Here is a 20,495-nt window from a genome sequence, read left to right as displayed (position 1 = left end):
TGTACAGCTGATGTTTTTTTGTGCTGGTTTATTGGGGACTCGGTCTGAAGTAAAAGTTCTCGTGAAAAAGCAGAAACAGTTCATAGTGTTTTTTGGCTGATCCTGTGTTTATCTTTTCCTCCATTTTTCCTCCGCATAATGTTTAATCTGCATGATCTGGTAATAATAAAAAGAAAGATAAAACTTTTCTGGACGGACCATACCTTTGGCCTTTGTGCCCTGAGTCAAGTTGTATTTTATAAAGACAGGATTATAACAGGAGAACTGGGGAGCAACAACATCCTGGTGCTGAGGGGAGAAGCAAACTTCAGCAAGTCTATCAACACAAGAAAGATGTCCAGCCACTTAAACCACTGTGGGCATGAGAGACCCTGCAGCGCTGGTGTGAAACATGATGGTAATGAGGCATGAAACTGGCAACCACCATGACAAACAAAATCACCACATAATTGTCAGGTTGAAGAGAAAGAAAGACAACATATGACTAGATGATGATGATGATGCCATCACATTCAAATCCTTTAATAAAATACAAAGTTAAACATGTACTGCCGATCCTTCCTAATGGCCAGTATTATCAGCCAGATAATATAAATGAAAAAGTACTACGCATGAACAAAATGCTATAAGTAAAGGCAGCGTGGTTTACAAAATTCCTTATCTCTGCCAAAGTACGATGCAAAAGTAGGAGAAATCTCATCACTTCAAAATAAAAAAAACGCACTAAGAACTCAGCTCGGTTTCTGTGAGTTGCCCTCTGATCTAGTGTCTAATGCTAAACTGGAAGACACAGACATGATATGTTTCGTTGAAAAAACAAAAGACAAACAGCATTTAAAGTTTATAAAAAGATCCAACACGTTTCAAGATGACTACAGGCGTTTTACAACACTGGTGTAGTTTGTGAGGGAAGCAGCAACCGGAGAACAATTATCCAGCAGTAAATTGAGCCTGAAATGACCTTAGTCCTTGTCCAGATCTTTTTTTTTCTAACTCGCCTTAAAAAATTCACAGTGCTTTAAATATTTTTCCTCCCTTCTTATTGTTTCTTATCATTACATTCGATTTCTCATGTTTGTCACATTTGGTATCTGCTGTAGCGCTGATGCCGTTTGTTAACCAGAGACCTGCAATCATTGATATCAAAAGGCACAATCTGTAATGGAGGGGCAGCTAGATTTGAAAAAAAAAAAAGGGATTCGACCCTGTAATCACTGCTAAACTGAAATATAAAAACATCAATTTTACATCTTAGATATTAATTATTATTCTGGTGCTGTGAAGGTTTGTGTCCGAGAGACACACTAAATATTGAACAATTTAATAAAACTGAAATTTGCACGCTATAAAAATACAGTTTACAAAAACCCTTCTTGATGTCCTGAAATGGAGTTTTAAATTGAGTCCAGGACCAATAATAAAGTGCTGAGATGATGCACTGTTGTGCTCAGACTAAAGGCGAATCAGATGACTGAGGTAGAACTTCAAGTTTAAAGTATACAGCTGATAAAAGGGATAATTTAGTTGTTTTAATACTGCAGCAATAATGACAATAATAAAGCTACATTAGAATGGGTAATACTGCCACTGACTTCTACTTTGGCTCCTTCATGAGTTGCAGAGTTGTTGTTTTTTTGTTTTTTTTACTTGACAATTATACAATCAAGGTTTCCCCTGAGAGCATCTTGGCTGAAAAGGTGCAGCGGTGAACGGGTCATCCAGAGCTCTTCCCGCTATGGTCCAGGAGTGCAGAGGCCCCACGGCCACGGAGCCCACGGCGGCCTGCTGACCGATCCTAGAGACGACCCTGTGCACCGCCACCGGCTGCTGCAGCAGAGGCTGGTGAGGGGCCCGGACGCCGAGGGGCTGAGGAGCACAGACCGGGACCGGGACCGGGGGACTGTGTTTGCCGGTTTGTTCAATCTGCTGTGTAACAGACTTAAATATGTGAGCGTTCGCTTTGGTGGTTTCCTGCCTCTTTCCGAACGGTGCCTGGAGGAAAACGTCGGATGCCTCAACAGGTTTATGAGATGGAGAAAAGGAGGAGCCGCTGGATGCCTTCTTGCTTTGTTTCTCTGGCGGTTTAAAAGGAGCCAGCTGGAAGACATCAGAGGTCACCGGGATGTTTGGAGCCTGGAACTGGGGGACTTGGTTGTCAGGTATGAAGTGAAAACTGGTGGAAGGAGCTGGAATCACATGGTGTTGCGTGCTCCTCTCGTCTGATTGCAACATGTGTTTGTTATAGACACAGGCACCAGTCCTCGGCTGGGTCCTCTGCTTTTGCTTCTCCTCAGAGAACTGCACAGAAGCCACAGGCCCAGAGCTTCGCAGTGCATTACTGATGAGCTCCCTCTGCAGGTCTGTATGAGGAAGACACCAGAGAAACATTTAGATACACACTTCAAAACGTTCCTGATAGTTAAAACAAAGATAAAAAAACAAATGGATCAAAACCCGGTGACAGAAAGTGATCGAGTGGAAATGATGGAGGGTTTTAGAGAGAAAATGTGACAAATGCAACATCCCAGTGGTTTTTACATGCTGTGTGGAACGGATGACGTTTGTGATCAATGTCTCTGATCCTTTACAGTCTGGTGGTGAGCTGGCACACACCGTACCAGCCTTCCAAAACCAAAGCAACTCAATGAAATCCAGCCATTAATAATTTTTTATCATTTTTTTTCTACATTGACAAAACACATAAATCTTTGTGCTTTACCAAATCAGTATATAATCAATAATATTGGCTGGCAAAGTGAAACCTCTCAGTTATTTTCGTCCTTTCTGTTACTAATGAATCAATAAATGAGCAGATACTGTAGAAAGATCCTGTATCTGCTATGAGCTAAACTCTGCTGATACATGTCAGCAGGTCAGGCTGTGTTTAGGAAAAGAGAGGATGACAAAGGTGAAGTCATAAAAATGGGAAAAGAAAAAATGGATTGAGTTTTTAAATGGGTCATGAAGCTGATGTTTGATCTTACCTGAGTGGATTTAACCTGCTCTCCAAGTAGAATAAAACGTTGATTAGTTAATTACATAATTAAACCAACCCGGGGATATTATTATACAGTTAAATTGAGTTATATTGAGTAAATGAATTGTTAAAGTCTTCAGTCTCCCACACAAGGGTTTCATGCACATACCTTTACATGCACATCTGATAAGAAACAATTATAAGAAGCTGCCAGAGTAGCAGGACCAGACATATTGTCATTTTTTATTGCAGAGTTTTCTTTTTCCTTTCCGTTACCCACAATGCAACTCGACCGCTGGCTTTGCTCTCGTAGCAGACTGCGCAAAACAGTTCCCCTTTAAAACAGTTTAATGACCAGACTATGACTGAGGGAAAGTTCTTTAAAATGTGGATTATGTCTTTTTTTCCCTCCTTCACTAACAGATGCCATCAGTCTGTGCAAACATCATGAACTTCTGTTGAGTTGTTGAAACCAAATTACGATAATGAAAAATCTAAATCGTGCAATCAACACTCCACACGTTGACATTCACATTTGTATTTTATTTGCCATCCCTTTATAATTCTTTAATTATCTCACAAAAATAGAAGGAGCACACGATACCACAGCTCTGACGCAGGTTTGGGCCATACAGACAAAGAGGCGTCTCAAAAACACTCAATAGTTTCAGATTTCATTTTTGGCAAAACAACAGAGAGAACGAGGGGCTCCTGTTTCACATCAATGGACTAATCTCACTACCTGCTTGGCTTTACCGATTACAACAGCACACAGGCGGCTACAGGGAGAAAGCTCGGGAGTTGCATAGGTTCAAACAGTAACTTCAAATGACTGAGCTGTTCAGTGGAAGGATCATAGAGAAGATGATCAAAAAAAAATAATATATATATATATATATTTATATAAGCCTTCAGTTGCACATGCAGTACCTACAGTAAATTCGCCCAAAAGAGACAGCTGCTCTGAAACCAGCCGCTCCTCGACGTTTACTGATTTAGACAATAAAGGACAAAATTGAATCGTTAAATCAGGGAGTTCTACTCAAATGGATTAACATTGAAATGACATGAAACTTAGTTTTAAGTCTATTCTGGATTTTGAAATTCAAGATTCACAGCTGTTAAGGTATGAGAGATTCACCTCACATTGCTGCCTTCAGTTATTTGTTATCATTGTATATATATATATATAACCAGAATTTATGTATTGATGAATGTGATTGGTTTAAATAAATAGCATTAAATAATGATGAAATAATGATTGATTATTTAAATGCATCTTTTCCTCTTCCAAGATGGTGTATTGTCAGTAGATCTCACTATAACATACAATATATGATATTTAAAATCATTTTCTGCTCTGACAGTAATGGTGAAGAGGAGGTGGGCGTCGACCTCCCCACTGTAACCATGCATGAGAAGCAAAACGACTTTGTTTGATCCTACAGAAAAACGTTTTCTATTGCTGACTGGAGCTGATGTTTCACACCCTGGACGGCTGACTTCATGCTGTCTGATAATCAAACCGCTGCTACAGCGACAGCGCCGTACGCCGGTCGCCGTGAGACTGACGAGACTTCACACCTCAGAGAGCCCCTCACACGTTCATACATCAGACTGATTCTCTTGACTGTAATATGGAGCGCAGACTTCCAGAGGACAGTGAGACCGGGGAGCAGTAAGCCAATACGTATCCAACTCTCAGAGAGAGTCATGTAGCTCTGACTACCTGAGAGAATTTGAGCGGTGGGGGCAGGGGGAGCGAGGGGGGGGGGGGGGCCTGTGCTTTCAGAAGAGATCTTAATGACAACGCGGCCGTCGCCATGTTTGCAGCAAACAACAACACAATTAGGCTACTGGAAAACACATCCAACAAGTCAGACTCCACACACACACATACATACTTATCATTAACACTGTATACCAACACACATGAACATAACATTCAACAACACTGCCATGCTTTTTGATATGAATTCTGTGATCACTAAAACCGGTAAAGCACAATTTTCAGAAAAAAGTTTTCTAGTTTAGCGATGAAATGAAACAGGACTTAAGAGATTCATGAGGTTTACGCTCTCACTCTCCAGAAAAACTGTAAAAATATAATCCTTCGTCAGTCCATGTAAACAAACACAACACAGGCTCACTTTCTTTTCACAAAGGTGGAATAAGACATGGGATTCAGCCTAATCGCCCAAGGTTGGACGGAGACAAGGATTTCTTATCTATACATTTGAATGTACTGACAATTATTGAGTAGATATAACCAAGAAAGAAAAAAAAAAACTTTCTCAACACACAATTCCACAAAGAGGAATGAAATATTTATAGAGTATTCTTCAATATTATTCAGTGATTATGGTGTTAAGAATTATAGATATTTTTTTATTATAGACTAATATTTATTTCTTACATTCATTCTCTAACACTCTATTCATATTAACATTTATTAACAGGAAAACAACGTCTCATGTGTGTACATACATATGTGTAAATATATACACACACATGGGAGATTTCACAAGTAAAGCAATATGTCTTCCACAAGTAAAGCTTTATGACAATGACTTCATATATACACGGGAAGAATAACCAATTCTGTGGTCTGGATAAGAGCCTGCAGGGGGGAGGGGGTCCAGATATCTATTTACATAAATCAGGAGTAAACAGATGACAGGAATGTAGGAAGGATTGCATGATGGGGGATTAATGGTTGTGTTGATATTAAAAAGAAAAATGTGAGTGAATGATTCTTTTTTTTTTTAAATGCCACATTAGTTTGTTTCTGTCAGTGCCAAAAAATTACCTGAATGAATGTTGTGTCTATATATAACAGCTAGTGTATTTCTAACATTTCCTATTACTGTTGATTATTTAAAGTATGATTTCATGCATTTTCTGTCGGTATGGCACACTGCTATAAACACTGTTAAATGACCAGGATTTGTCATTTAATTCAAAAAGCAACTTATTGCTTGCCTCAAGGATACAATTAAGAATAAGCTCATAATAACAGAAAAGGAGAGCAGGTCCTTGTTTTTTAAAGTACACTTTGTCTGGAAAACAAATTCACCTTGGATTGATGACATCGTTTATAAGATGTTTTATTATTGTTTTTATATTCATTGTTTAGCAGATCCTGTGAACTTCCAGGACTCTCCCTGTCAGAGGTTTGCTTCACAGATTATTTTATGGCACTTCACTGTTTAGTCTGATCGAGGAAACTTTTTGTGTCCCACTTCTTTGCCTCCATTGCAATAAGTCAGTACCAGAGGGCGCTGCAGAAGCCAAAGACCAGAGAAGACGAAGGAAGAGTGGTTATGGCTGCTTTGTTTCCAGATTGTGGCACACTTTGATTTCATATTTTCAATCCAATTTTTAGCAGCTTTAGATTGCTAAAGGTATTCCACCCACCAGCCTGAGGCTGACAGAGGCAACACTTATGCTACTGTGCAAATTAGGCTACATGACAACAATTCAAATAAGCTTCCCTCTGAAGAAGAAATAGACTGACCTCATTTGAACAAATTTGTCATTTAACTTTTTCATGGTTTTACTTTAAAATGTGCAAATAAATCTGGGGAGGAGAATTTAAAAAGGCAAACAACGACAAATTCACTTGTGCACGATAATAACTACAACCACTTATAACTATGCCTATTGTACATTACGACGATGATCTTCTATTGTTTTGCTATTTGACATAATGTGATATTGTTCAAACAAACTGGATAGCAAAGATTATATCCTGATCGACAGAGAGATGTAATGGTTGGTTTGTTAGGATGATGTTAGAGTACTGGCCGCTCAATGGGACAATACAGCACACGATGAGCAGAGGCTACAACAAAGAGAAAACGTGAGTGAGAAGGTGAGAGATAAGAGGTGAAGAGAAGCCAGATAATGCGGTTGACACGGCGGAGAAGGGCGGGGATGAAGAAGAAGAAGCACTGAAAGGCGAAGGACGTTTCTACTGGAGGAGCGACAATGATGATGACAGCCAGGGTGGGGGGCGGGGGGTGGTAGAGGGGGGGGCTGGGGTTTGCAGGGAGCTAGCTATGACAACAGTGTTGATTGCAGTTATGCTATGCCAGTCTATAATCCAGTGTTACAGCTTCTACGAGGGGGGGAGGGGAGGGCCCGCCTACAAGTCGATGAGCTGGTCCACCAGCAGCAGAGAGCGGGCCAAGCTGGGCAGGCTGGATTCAGAGCCGCCACTGTTACTGCGCGAGTGGCCTCCTGAAACTGGCCGGAGAGACAAAAGGGGGGGAACACGGGCAAATAGAGAGGGGAGGAGGGGGGGGAAGGAGAAGCAGAGGAGTGGAGGAGTCACAACAAGCAAAACACAGCAGTCAAAGAGAGGGGGGAAAGAGGTCGAGAGAGAGAAAAGAGAGAGAAAGAGAGAAGAGAGGGAAGAATTTACCCATTTACTACGACTGGTTTTCAAACATTCTCAACTGGTGATGTAAAAAAACAGCGCAGGCGTCTGATCCTGTTATCAGTAGGTTTGAGTGTTGTTAATTATCTAGCAGATGAGCATGCTACTAAACCCCCCAAAACACACACACTCCTGGGTGCATCTAATCTCATCCTGAGCCACCTGTGCTTCCTCCGTGCAGACTTACCTTGGGAGTTCTTTCGGCCTGTGACGGGAATCGGGTCGAACTCGTCCTCATTGGCTGCTTCTCCACTCGCTTGTTGGGGCTCGAAGTCCGAGATCAGGAGAGACGAGTCTGCAGAGGACAGGAAAAAAAGAAGTAAATGTTTGGTTTCACCAGATAAAATTCCAATCGTGCCAGAAACTTGGGGTGGAAAAAATGAAGAAAACACATATAATTTAGTCCAGGGACGATAAGACCAGCATTTTGTTTTCCCTCACTATGATGAAAATGTTCCATAAAAATCAGCACATCCAGTGCTCTCCTGTGGTAAAAAAAACACACACACACCCTACACACACACACACACAAGTCTGTTTGATAAGATATTATGAGGAGGGATTAGTAGTAATTAGGATCATGCAGCTGGTGCAAACATTTCAGGCTGTGACAGCAACAGTCAAATGCCTTCGTTCACCAGCCAAGACCCGGCGACTCAGCCACAGCTGTGGAGCTCTGAGTGTGGGGAGCACAATACAGTTTTACAGATGACTCCGTTCAATAGAAGCTTTTTCCTTTAATGCCAAAAGTTTATGAGGTTACAAAGATACACACGACACACACTGTCAAGATGATTGTGGATTAGATGGATTTGTTCAGCTGTGATGGAAACGCTTCTGCTCTGCTGCCACCAAGTGTTGAACATTTGCAGTACAGTACTACAGGAGTTGATTTTAAGGATCCTGGTGTCAACAAAAGCTTTATCAGTAAAATGCATGCTGTTGTCTGTTGTTTATGTATCTGATTTTACATAAAAACAAAATAAAAAGTAGGAACCAAAATGGAAAAATGTATATTTTATAATTTTCGGTTTTATGGGGCATCCCCTCGTTCTGCATTATTTATACTGTAGTAATACTGATGGAGCAGCCAATCATATCTGCTCCATAAAGCAGTAACACAGTTCTACAGGCAGCATCTACTACTACTAACAGGAAAGTGTTCTGGTGCATCACTATTAAAGCTGAACCATCTTCATTTTATTCAGTCTTCTTAGACAAATTACTTTGTTTGCATTCTGAAAAAATGAACAAAAATATCACTGAAGTGATGAAAATATCGTCCATAACAGTTTATACTTGGTGCTATGGTACAGACACACCAGTCATTTATGGAAAAGCATGGGGGTTCAGCTGCCATTTGCCTGTATTTTCTTTTTTAAGTGACTATTTTACACCTGGCAGATAGCTGCATAGAGGCAGAAGTGAGCCAATGAAAAAGCAAAGTTCCTCTAATTTAAGACTCATACCTCCTTTAGGCTGCGCCGAGTCTCCAGACAACAGACTGAAATCGTCCAACATAGAGGCAGCAGAAGTGGGGGCAGAGGAGACGGAGGTGGTGGCACTGCTCGGTGCTGGAGGGGCGGACGGACCAGAGATGAGACCCAGGAGAGAGTCTTCAGCTGTGAGGGAGTCTGCTACACAACAGAGGGTAAAGTTCAGTTATAGACAAGGACACAGATAGAGAGATAGACTGACTTTTAGACACTACCACTAAATACAAACTGTTATATTTTAACTCTTGGATCAAAGTACAAAGTTGAGGTAAAAACCCCCATAATAAATTGTGACAAATTTCCCTACAGCAGCAAACATCTTGATATGATTCTTTCTTCCCAAACTTCTGTAATTCAAACTGGGAACACAACTCTCAAATAATATCAGCTTTTAAGTTACTATGGCAAACTTGTTAGCAAACAGTTGCTCATTTACATATGATCCCAACTACCTGTATACAGTGGGTTGTTTTAGAGCTTGTCTGTAGAGGAGCACACACACACACACACCTTTTGCAGACTCTTCCACAGAGCCACCGAAGGGATCAGACAATGACAGGAGGTCGGGAAGCATGAGTGAAGACGTGTCTGGAGATTTGAGTCCTTCAATCAGCTTCTCTAAAGGCCAGTGAAGAAGGAAACATGGTGAGCCAAGGGCAAACCCTATACATCAAACTGCTTAAGTATAAAAAACCCATAGCAACAAAGGAGAGAAAAGCCATTCATGACTTTCATATGTCATGCAACATACAGTATGTGTGAACTTGGCTACATAGATATTTACCTGGTGTATCTGATAGTTCTAGACCGAAAGGATCTGGGACGACCAACAGTGAAGCTCCTGAATCTACGTCAAGACTGGCTGAAGGTCTTTCAACTGGAAAACAAAGAAATGTCATAAAGATGTGTTATGGCGCCCGAAGATTAGACAAAAAAAAAATGTAGGAGGAAGCTGGTGAGTCATCATCAGCTGTCAGTAGCTGTATATATAGTGTATAGTCAGCTAGAAAGAGCATAAATGCATTACCTAAAATGCCACGATATAATTTTAAAATGATCGACCGTGCCCAGTGACTGAATGAAAATAAACAACACTTTTTTTTTAACTGCTTAGGAAACAGCATTAACGTATTCAGTATATTATCAAATCAATCTCCCCATCTTTTTGTCAGCTAATAAAACACCGTCAGTGGCTACATTTGCCGGGTGCAACAGCAGCAGTCCTGTCTGAGCTCTTCAAATTAAAGGTCATTTAAATCTACTCCACTGTCCGATCTCTGTATTTTATTTATGTGATGCACAAAGATGGCCGTAGCTTTCGAGAGCTTCATAAAGCTACTAGATTAATGGACCAAGGTCCATTAAGAGGTTTAATATCGCATTGCATTCCTTCAGACTCAGTACAATGCATTTTACAGTATGTGGCGTCAAGACAGCAGTAAGGTAAAGTGGGATTCAATCTGATGTCAGCATACTAGCATGCTAATAGGAATGATGTTCTGTTGATATTAAACCTTTTAAACGTACTGAACTTATTTTCCACAGTTTAACAAAATCACATTCACATTCTTGTTCCAGATTTTAATTGCACTCTATCACACTAGTTGAAAAAAAACCAGCGTTCAAAGAGACATATTCTACGCTTGATGGATGAAATAAGATGATGCAGCTGTTGTACAGGGTGTTTGTGAAACATCAGGAATGGATGAAGTGCGTGGGGCCTGTGTTTCTAGGACAGTATGAATTTGTAATGACGGCACTGAAGGGTCTGTCTTAATGGGTCTGGGTCCATGTGTAAGACAGAAAAGCAGAAAATCACTGACTCTGTGGACTCTCTGATGTGGGACGTACCAGTTTCATGAGGTTCATTTTCTGCAGTTGAGGCCTGCAGGCCGGGTATCAACTCTTCAGAAGATGTCGTCTCAGTTTCTGAAGCTAGGTCTGGTTAAATCATTTAAAAGATGTAACATAATACTGGTTAGTTATTTATTGTTTAGTTAGTTATTGAAAGTACTTTGAAAACAATAAACAGAATTTTTTTTTTTACCACTGGGCTTTTTGTCCTCTGCTTTGAATTCTGCAGCAGAGAGGTTGGAGAAGTCGTCATCATCAAAGGGGTTCCATGCGGGCTGTGTGGGGGTGGCCCCGCCGGCAGCAGGAACGGTGGCTCCAGCTTTGCTTTGGTCCTGGGCTGCGTCGCTAACGCCGACCTGAGCTGCCTGGGTGCTGCTCGGCTGAGATGCAAGTGATCTGGAGAGAGAGACGCAGAAAATATCATAAATAAAACACACAATTTGAACTGCTCTCCAGGTTTTTTATTCTCCAGTATGTGCCACTTACTGGTTGATGGCAGCATCTCCATTCGCTCCTTGCAGCTGCTGTGAGTCAACCGCGGCAACGCTAGTCGCTGTGGCATCACTTGGGACGCGTTGGTGGCCCCGCTCTTCGGTTGTCTTTGGAGAAGCAGGTGGAGTCTGATCAAAAGAGGCATGAAATGAAAGCAAAACACATAAGATTAAAATAGAAACAGCCAATTTAAAAAGAAGAAAAAAATGATTTAGCCTGTTAACTCTATAATGATGATGATAAAGCTGCATGGCGAGCAGCAGACCACTCACCGCCTCAGCTAATTTTTGGCTGATCTCAATGGAGGCAGGCTGAGCAACGGCAGCTGCTGGCTGTGCTGTCTGCTGCTGAGATACAGGCGGCTGACCAGAGGCCGGTTTGCTGGGCGAAGGCTGAGCCGCTGGCGGCTGAGCCTGGCTGGCCTGTCTGCGTCGAGCTGGGCGTTGGGGCGGGGCCGGGCTGGATGGAGTCTGCTGGGAGGTGCAGCTGCCCGCAGAGGGAGGCGTGGTCTGCTGCTGGGCTGCTGGCTGGACTTGCGGTTGGACATCAGCCCTGGTCACTGGTGACACGGCTGCTGCTGTTGTTACAGTCTCCGCTCCTGCAGTGGCAGCTGGCAGCGCGGCCTGTCACACAAACACAGACAACTTTGATGTGTCGTCTCTGAAAATGTTACATCTGCAAACCACTGTCAGGACAAGAACAACTGAGTGTTCCAGCTGCCAAAACAGCTGTAAATGTGTATGCAGGGCTGATACTGATGGCCATTTCTCATAGATTAACCTGTATTGTCTTTCACAATGATTAATTATTTATTCTATGTCACAGAATAGCAAAAATGCTCCAAACAATTTCCCAGAAATCAATGCTACGTACAGTATGTCTTGAAATAGGTTGATAAACGCATTAAAATCCAGACATACAGTTCAGCATGATACATTTAGACATTAATCATGTTATACAGAGCTGTTTACTGTTAGCTGTCCATTTGCATACAATACTGAAAAATGAGTTGCGTCTGTAGCTCTTCACTGTAATTCAGTCAGTGTGTACCTGCTTCTGCGGCGCAGCAGCCTGACTGGAATTGTTTTGTGACTGGATGAGTGGCAGAGCTGAAGTCTGCACCTTCTGTGACTGCAGAGCTGCAGCCGGCTGAGACAGGTCTAAGCTCACTCCTGCGGGATGGTAACAGGAACACAGACGACATGTTACTCTCAAGTATTTGAATCTTAATACGGATGCAGAACAGTGTAAAGATCAAGCATAAATAGGTTTGTAGAATTTGAATTAATGTTTGTCTCTAACTGCATAGCTGTCATCACCGGCGCAGATCAGCTGATGGCTCAGCTGACTCTGCGTGCCCGCTTCCTATTGGGAAATTGCATTAAGAGCGGGGTATTTAAACTGCTCTCGCCCGACCCTCCTTCCTGCTTCCTCTGCTGCTGGCACTTTCGCAACCCACCTCCACCCCAGCTCCTCCTGTATTCATGTTGGTTGCTCTGCTCTGTCTGGGTTTTCTTTTGCTGCTGCGCTCCCTGCTTATGCCGTTCATGATGGCTCGTGAAGGGCAGGAAGGTGCTCTTCCTGCCTCAGGCTTTCCACGCAAGCGCGTGGAAGAGCAGGGGGCCCCAGAACAGTATCATACCGCCAAATAAAACTGTGCAAGTAAATAAAGATTATTTTGACAAAAGTGGTCCTGACTGAAATGTGTTTAAGAGGATTACATCATCTGTTAAAAACCTAAGTGGGTTGAAACAGGTGAAACTGTAGCTGAAGCAATGTTTCAAGTAGCACAGAGGTGAAAATCATCTCATAATCACTTAAGTTAGGGTTACTTGGGTCTGCGGTTAGATGGCTTGAATTTACATGAGTCTTAACCTGCATACTTGATCTGCTCCTGTTGAGAATTGCAGGATGTGCGCAAAGGATTAGAGGGATTCGTGTCTTTATTCGAGATCTTGGAGCCTTTATCCTGTGACAGAGAGGACGGAGACGGAGCGCTGTACGTACCCACAGGCTGAGCCGCACCACCAGGGAGATTAGCCCGCTTGCGAGGGGTGAGAGCAGCAGGCTGGATGGGTAGGATGCCAGCAGCAGGCTGGGTATGGGCTGCTTTGGGCCTCTGGCGAGGGGTGATGGAGGTTTCAGTGGTGGGAATTGGATCCGTCAGTCTGGCAACAAAAGGGAGGATGTCAAACTCCTTGTTAATCATTGCAAACGGTGTTAACATAATTATTTAATGAGTATCAGAATACTTGTCTGTACCTAATTACTTCCGCAAAATGTAGTGTTACTACAGCCCTGATTGGTAATACAATGTAAGCAGGTCATGCTTGCCTGGACTTAGTTTGGCTCTTCTTTGCGGCGGCGGCCTCACTCGCTTTGATCGGCTCAGGAAGTTTAGAAGGAATTGGAGAATTCTGGATTATGGGAAAAATGCAAAAGCTTCAAAAGAAAGACGGCGACAAACACAGTATCAATGAGTCGTACACAGACTAAATATTACAATGAAACCTCCAATTTCACTGTCAGTACTTCTTTTACTAATGAATGATATCAACAGGGCTATTAAGTATTTTCTATTTGATGAATTAGTGCAGATTTTCCTCCCACAGTGTGACAACTAACACGTCTGTGTATGTAGGTCAGGCAGTGAACCCACAGCAGATTCCACTGAATACAAGAAAATCAATTCCTCATGAGAGAAGGCCGAGCAATTCCAAATATTTCAGCTGACCCTGGTGCTGAGAAAGACTGACCTTCACATTCTGGACAGGGCAGGTCCGCTGAGCTAGTTTAAAAGCAAAGTGGGACACCTGGTAGATATCTGGTCTTATGTCCGGGTCCGGGTCCAGCATGTACCCTGAAGAAAAACACAATAAAGAAACAAGAGTAAGACTGGGGGAAAAGACTCAGTAGACTTCAATCATAAGTGCATGCCTTTATCAAAACTGAATTTGATGATAAAAACATGATTTAATGTTTAAGAGGCACTAACGAATGAGGCAGTGAAGATCATAAGAGTAGCGGGAGTTATCCGGAATCGTGAAACTGCCATCACAGATGGCCACCTGGCTTTCACCAAAGGGCAGAGTGAAGAAGCACAACTTGTACAGCAAACAACCCAGTGCCTGGAGAAGACAATCACATGCATGCCCCGTCACACCAAAACAAAGAGAAGAGAGAGATGAGAAGGGAAGGGAAGAGGGGAGAAGAGAAGAGAAGAGAAGAGAAGAGAAGAGAAGAGAAGAGAAGAGAAGAGAAGAGAAGAGAAGAGAAGAGAAGAGAAGAGAAGAGAAGAGAAGAGGATTAAACAAGAATACCAACAGTGCACAGCAAGTCACACAAAAAATCCCTTTTCCCTCTATAAACACCAGAAGCTTCTGAAAACACTCAAGTTTTTGACTTTTAGATTCAAATACAACAATAAACTGTATTAGTTCAACACAATACTATAATCAACACTTTTAGTCTATTTCACTGAAATGGAGGCTTGGTGTTACTGGATAAATACTGCATGTGTCATCTGTACTATTTCTGTGTATGCAGCCCTATCAGGATTATCACAGAAATCTGTGCTCTCCACTTACCCAGACATCTGCCTTTGTAGTGATAATCTTGTTGTTGTAGAGGTTCACCATTTCAGGAGCACGATATGATAGAGTAGTGTACCTGAAGGAAGAAAGGAAGAAATTGGTTAAGAAAAAGAAAAAGAAATGAGTCAGAAAAGGACCTGTTCTTGATGTGGCAGTGGAGTAAAACAGCCAAATGGCATTATGTGCTCACTAATGTGTTCATTAAAATGTTACCTAGAATTAGGTAAGCGCTAATGAATAAAAGCTGCAGATATGATCAAATCAGATGAAAAGAGGTACAAACTTTTTGATCTCTTCCTCCACTGCGGCCACTCCCTCCGTCTGAGGACTCTGGAACTTGTTAGTGGCGCTGCCGAAGTCGCACAGCACATAATGACCCTTGTCATGCAGAAGGATGTTCTCCACCTGCAGACAGGCAGCACGGTTATACATGAGTGACCCAGTTTGGACCGTCAAGTCTCAGGCGGTGCTGTGTTAAGGTGTAAGGTGGTGGAGTTTCTTGCCTCCCGCGACATGTGCACTTGAAATAATGATGAATAAAAATGTCAACCTTCACATTATGACGCACAACCGTCAAAATTGGCGTGCTCCTTTCATCGTGCTCTGACAGACACTTCAAGTCCAAGATGTTTTTTATGCAAATCAAGCAATCTGCACTGCAATAAAAAGTCATGTTTCCCATATGGATTAAGAACTTCTGTGTGACAGTCACTCAAAATTAAAGCAACAGCTAAACTGCAGTTGACTTGGCTCTGCAGTGTTTGGCGTATTTTGACAACTGACGCTCTCCGCTTTCCTCCCATCAGAGCTACCGACAATTAAACGCAACCCCGACTCCACGCAAACAAATCAATCATGGCTCTTCCGCAGACACGGTGAACCGCAGCAGGTGTCGCCTTTGTGTGAACAGAGAATGGACCTGCCTGTGCTATCCTATACATGCAGCAGAACAGAGCAGCACGAGCAACATAAGTGGCAAAACGTGTCACCTTTAGGTCTCTGTGGATGATTGGTGTCTTGCGCTGGTGCAGGCGAGAAACGGCGTCACAGGTGTCACAGAAGATCTGCAGCACCTCGGCCTCGGTGAATCCAGTCTGCAGCCTCTGATTCATCAGATTGACCACCTGCCCTCCTGCAGAACAAGATCCAGTACAAACATAACATGGGTTATTAGCCTAAGTAGAGCACGGCTGAAATTTAACTTGGGTGTGTTATCCTATTATAACACCGGTGTTGTTCTGGATCTATTACATAATGACTGTTTGTTTTTAATCGTTCAACAGCACAAACATACTGTAACACAAACTCATTCTGTAACTAGTGCTCTCCAACCTCTACACAACATGTCCCTGGCTCATTCACTCACCTTTGCAGAAGTCCATCAGTATGAAGACCTCCCATACATCCCTTGATCCCATAGCTGTGATACTGGAGTCCAGATAACCCACAATATTCTTGTGACCGACGAGGTCTTTCTGCAGGAACACAAACACACGTTTGAAAGCTTTAAAAAGCCAGTGTGCAACTATAAGGTGCAGCATAGTGTGTCCATACAATGTGACTGGTAATGTGATAAGTTAGGAGTGTTTAGGTAAAATAAAATGATTTGTGACACAGAGAAAATGTGACGGGAGAAATGTTTTCACATTTTGCTGCAAAGCACGCACTGGGAATTTAAATGCCATAAGGTTTTGATTCAGTGTGGTCAGCATGAGGTGAAATGTAGTATGAACCTTTCAAAATCAGAAATCTAGTTAATGAATAAATGCCGAGTACAGGTGAGGGGTGGGTGTGTGTGTGCGTGTGCGTGTGCGTGTGCGTGTGCGTGTGTGTGTGTGTGTGTGTGTGTGTGTGTGTGTGTGTGTGTGTGTGTGTGTGAGAGAGTAAAAGAAACTCCATGGATGACATCAGACATCATCTTTGAACCAAATGTCAGCACTGGTTTCATAAGCACCATTTCCACAATGTGCTATTTGTAGTTCTCTTGAATGTTTCTAAAATGTGCCATTTTTCTGAGACTTGACCGTCCATTGCTTCCTTCCTTCCTTCCTGAATGTTTCCCTCAGACAGAAAAAGAATGAGTTCTGTGAACGGACCCTGAACTCGGCGCGTGCTACAAAAACGCTGTGGGACTTTAAAATGGCTTTGCTGCTGACAGAAAAACGACACTTTGTTGTGGGCCACATGTCTATTTACTGCCTAAATAAATTCCATTTCTGCATGAGTCAAGAGGTCGCGCTTTACCAGAATAGTCTTCTTTCCGTTTCCCAGAATGTGATCCCTTATGTTCGGCTAATTCATACCAGTACTACTTCATACTAGTTTGGTTTGTATGTTATGTTAGCAAACAGCTATCGTTTATTATAAGAGAACATTTAAACAGCAAGACCAGAATAGCAATGAATGCTTGAAAATAACAGCTTATCAATGTACTAGAAGGTCCTTTAAAAATTCATGTTCTCCACAACTCACTAAACAACACATCTAAAAAAAATAATAAGAAAGCTGACCAAGAACCAGTTAAACAATAGAAAACAACCCTGCAGCACTCAGTTTTTCTGGACAGAGAAAAATCCTTCACTTTGTGACTGTGTGTGGGGGGGAATTTGCACACTTTTGAGTTTCAAATGACATTTGATATGTTGTTGACGTCACATTGGGTTTTAACCAAAACACAAAAACCACATGAGCTCCAGAGTGAGAGTGAGCAGATGAACGATTTAATCTCTGCAACTCACCATTATTTGAATCTCGCGTTTGCACACCTGCAGATCATGCTCGTTGTTGACATACATCCTCTTCAGGGCACAGCGCACCCCTTGATTTGTTCGCACAAGGAACACAATAGCAAAGCCACCTGCAGGATTGAGAAAGAGACCGCGTCAAGCTGTCAGTCCTCAAAGAGACATAGCAAACAGACATACTGCATCAGTGAAACTTTGACAGTGAACAGTTGAAAAATAAACCATGCTTGTTGCCACTTACTATGATCAACGTACAGGCTTTCTTAGAGCATCGTGATCACTTCTTATCACTTCTACAACTGTTGCAGTTTGTGTCTGTGCAGCCTTCCATCAATACGGATGACCAGGACCAAATGGTGCAGCCTTATAGCGTTATGTATTAGTCATGGCGTTGCTGCAGGGTTTTCACAGAGGCCTAGATTGAGGCCTAACCATCTGGTATATCTCAGCCCACAAATTCACTTTGCTGAGTTGTAGTTGGGAGACAGTCATCAATTCTAGTCAGACACTGAGATTTATACCGTTTACTGAACTTGACACTCACATGATGAGGTGCTGTGGCACCGTGAATGTGCAGGAGAGACACCTATGGACCTGGGCACAAGTCGACGGTTTTGCATCCACTTGTGATGCACACAGTTTAGTGCAGTAAGTGCAGAAAGTCTGATCAGTTGTATGACGCCGTCTTCCTTTGAAGCTGGTGGTCTGACGCACTGGTTAATTCTGTACACTGGATATTATTACCACAGTCTGTGGTCAAGGAAAACGAGCAGTAGCATATGTTCAATCAATAGACTACAGTGTTAAGGAATACGAGCTCAACAACAGTGAGCTGTGTTAATCATATATGCACATACTGTACATCACAGCTACTACACGCTATTACTGCAGCATCCTTTTCAATTCACTTACAGTACTAACATTAGGGTGTATGAATGTGCAAAACATTTTGTAAACTCCCATGTACTACGGCTCTCAATAATAATCTGATAGAAACAGAGGAATTGCATGCACTGGGTTCAAAATGGTGAATACATTTACTTTGTTTTGTGTAGTGCAGGCCTCTATTTCAACATCAGTAATGTAGTTCTGGTGTCTGCAAAGGGCCTGGTATCAATAAAGAAATCCAACTGTTGTGTGATCTGCAGGGTGAGTGCTGCTAAGAGAAAGCAGCAGGCCTCTGCTTTGCAGTGATGTATCTATGATGCACAGGGGTAGATGCAAAGCTCCATCATTCCTGTGGGGATGGTATAAGGTTACATCCCTTTACTGGTATGTGACTCTATGCAGGATACACACATGCATCAACACCATGCATGGAAATACAAAAAGCAAAACTGGCATTCACTGGTCTGCTGCAACCCCATCTCACCTTCAGCAATAATCTCCTCGACAGTGACTTGGTGTCGCCCGACAGTGAAGCCTCGTCCAATGAAATTTCCGCCTGCATGGCTGGACCCGGAGCTGCCGCCGCCTCCTCCAGAGCCAGGCCCGGAGCTGACCAACTCCCGACGAGAATCAAAGAACTTCCTCATGTTGTTGTCGAAATGGCAGGAGCAGGAGGAGGAGGAGGAGTGTTTGCGGCTTCAGTCACAGAAAAACACAGGAGGTTACTGATTGTCCCCCTCCCGTCTTGTCCTCCCTGTGCAGCAGTGAATTATTGCACCAATGCAGGTCAGATCGTGAACCTGACGAGTCTGACGCTTCGAGTGAAGTCTATTTGCAGCCTCTCAAAACATGCAGCGATGCCTTTTATCACTTAGGATGATGTTGAGGAGACAACACAGATTTTTTTTTTTGGGGGGGGGGGGGGGGGGGGGTGGCAAATTTCCCATCGGCTTAATAATAATGCCAACACGGTGCCAGTTTTGATGATAGCTAGAGTGGCTGCGACTGTCTATAGCTGTTATGTAAGTGAATTACACCACCCAGGAGGCTAAAGCATCTCCGGAGAAAGCATTTCTTTAGCTATCCATCCAGCTGTTCATGGTCGGCGGCTGCTGCTGCTGCTTCTGCTGCTGATAACACTAGGTCCTTCTCCATCTCGTCCAGCCATTACTAAGCTAGCTAAGTGCTAGCTACTTACGCGCTATGACATTTCGTGTAAGGTTATCCAGGTTATCCTCTGAAGATAATGTCTACTCCGCCTGCGATGTATCCGACGTGTAACTTGTGCAGTAGCGTTGCCCAAGAAAATATTTCCATCCTCATTCAAGTGGAGCGGCCCGTTTGTTGCCACATCGCTCCCTCTCAAGCTGTCTAATTGCTCCCATTTACAATAAAACTGATTTTTTTTTTTTTTTTTTTTAGTTAGCTAACGCATTAGCGCGGAGCAGCCCGTTTTTCAACACAAACAAGCGCGACAGAGTCGACAGGAAAAACTGGAGGCTCCGTCCGTCGCAACGGTTGCTACGAAAGACAAACCGCAGAATTTGACATCTAGCAAAACATTAGATGGAGGGTTTTTTTTTCTTTCTACCCAGCAGCCTAATCTCTGCAACCACAGCAATCTTTGGCTGCCAGGCTATATCGCAACATCCTAGCTGTTGCTGTTGACGCGCCGACGGAAATGTGGGAATTGTAGTTCAGAGCTCAGCTGCAGCGGCGTATGTGGTCATCACATGCGGCGTTCACTGACATGTCGTTAATATGAACTTCTCAACAAATGGGTACAATAATACAAGGGGTAGGAGCATATAAGCTTTTTTGTTTGTTTGTTTTTGTTTTTTTTTACTTCTTTCTACTCGCTTTCGAGCATGTTAAGACTATTGATGAATATGATTTATTAATGTTATTTGTTTTCTAATTTGTTTTTCGTTGTTAGTTGTCTTCAGTCAGTTTTTTATACTACTACGAAATAAAGGCTTAATAATAATAATAATAATAATAATAATAATA

The 20,495-nt window shown here is 42.6% G+C and overlaps 1 protein-coding gene across 2 annotated transcripts; it reads right to left on the bottom strand.

The window, feature by feature from the left end:
• Nucleotides 1–513: 513 nt before the first annotated feature.
• Nucleotides 514–20,111, bottom strand: LOC310994646 (AP2-associated protein kinase 1-like). 2 transcript variants are annotated; one of them, XM_083983413.1, is made up of 21 exons: nt 19,684–20,111; nt 18,970–19,181; nt 17,592–17,710; nt 16,220–16,328; nt 15,843–15,985; nt 15,137–15,258; nt 14,848–14,929; nt 14,256–14,388; nt 14,017–14,120; nt 13,595–13,677; nt 13,268–13,428; nt 12,311–12,432; nt 11,533–11,883; nt 11,255–11,388; nt 10,962–11,164; nt 10,766–10,855; nt 9,699–9,791; nt 9,425–9,532; nt 8,888–9,055; nt 7,606–7,713; nt 514–2,360 (listed from the first exon to the last, which is right to left on the bottom strand). In XM_083983413.1, exons 2-21 carry the CDS (start codon nt 19,130–19,132, stop codon nt 1,663–1,665), a joined length of 3,294 nt encoding a protein of 1,097 aa, XP_083839539.1. In that variant the 5' UTR covers nt 19,133–19,181; nt 19,684–20,111; the 3' UTR covers nt 514–1,662. The 2 variants fall into 2 exon arrangements, with proteins under 2 accessions (XP_083839539.1, XP_083839540.1); XM_083983414.1 differs by having other exon boundaries at nt 8,888–9,052; nt 18,970–20,111.
• Nucleotides 20,112–20,495: the final 384 nt, after the last annotated feature.

The sequence above is a fragment of the Trachurus trachurus genome (genome assembly GCF_905171665.1).
Source record: "Trachurus trachurus genome assembly, chromosome: 12".
In the NCBI taxonomy this organism is placed as follows: domain Eukaryota; kingdom Metazoa; phylum Chordata; class Actinopteri; order Carangiformes; family Carangidae; genus Trachurus; species Trachurus trachurus.
Note: the sequence above shows the minus strand (reverse complement) of the source record. Positions and strands in the feature narration are given on the sequence as shown.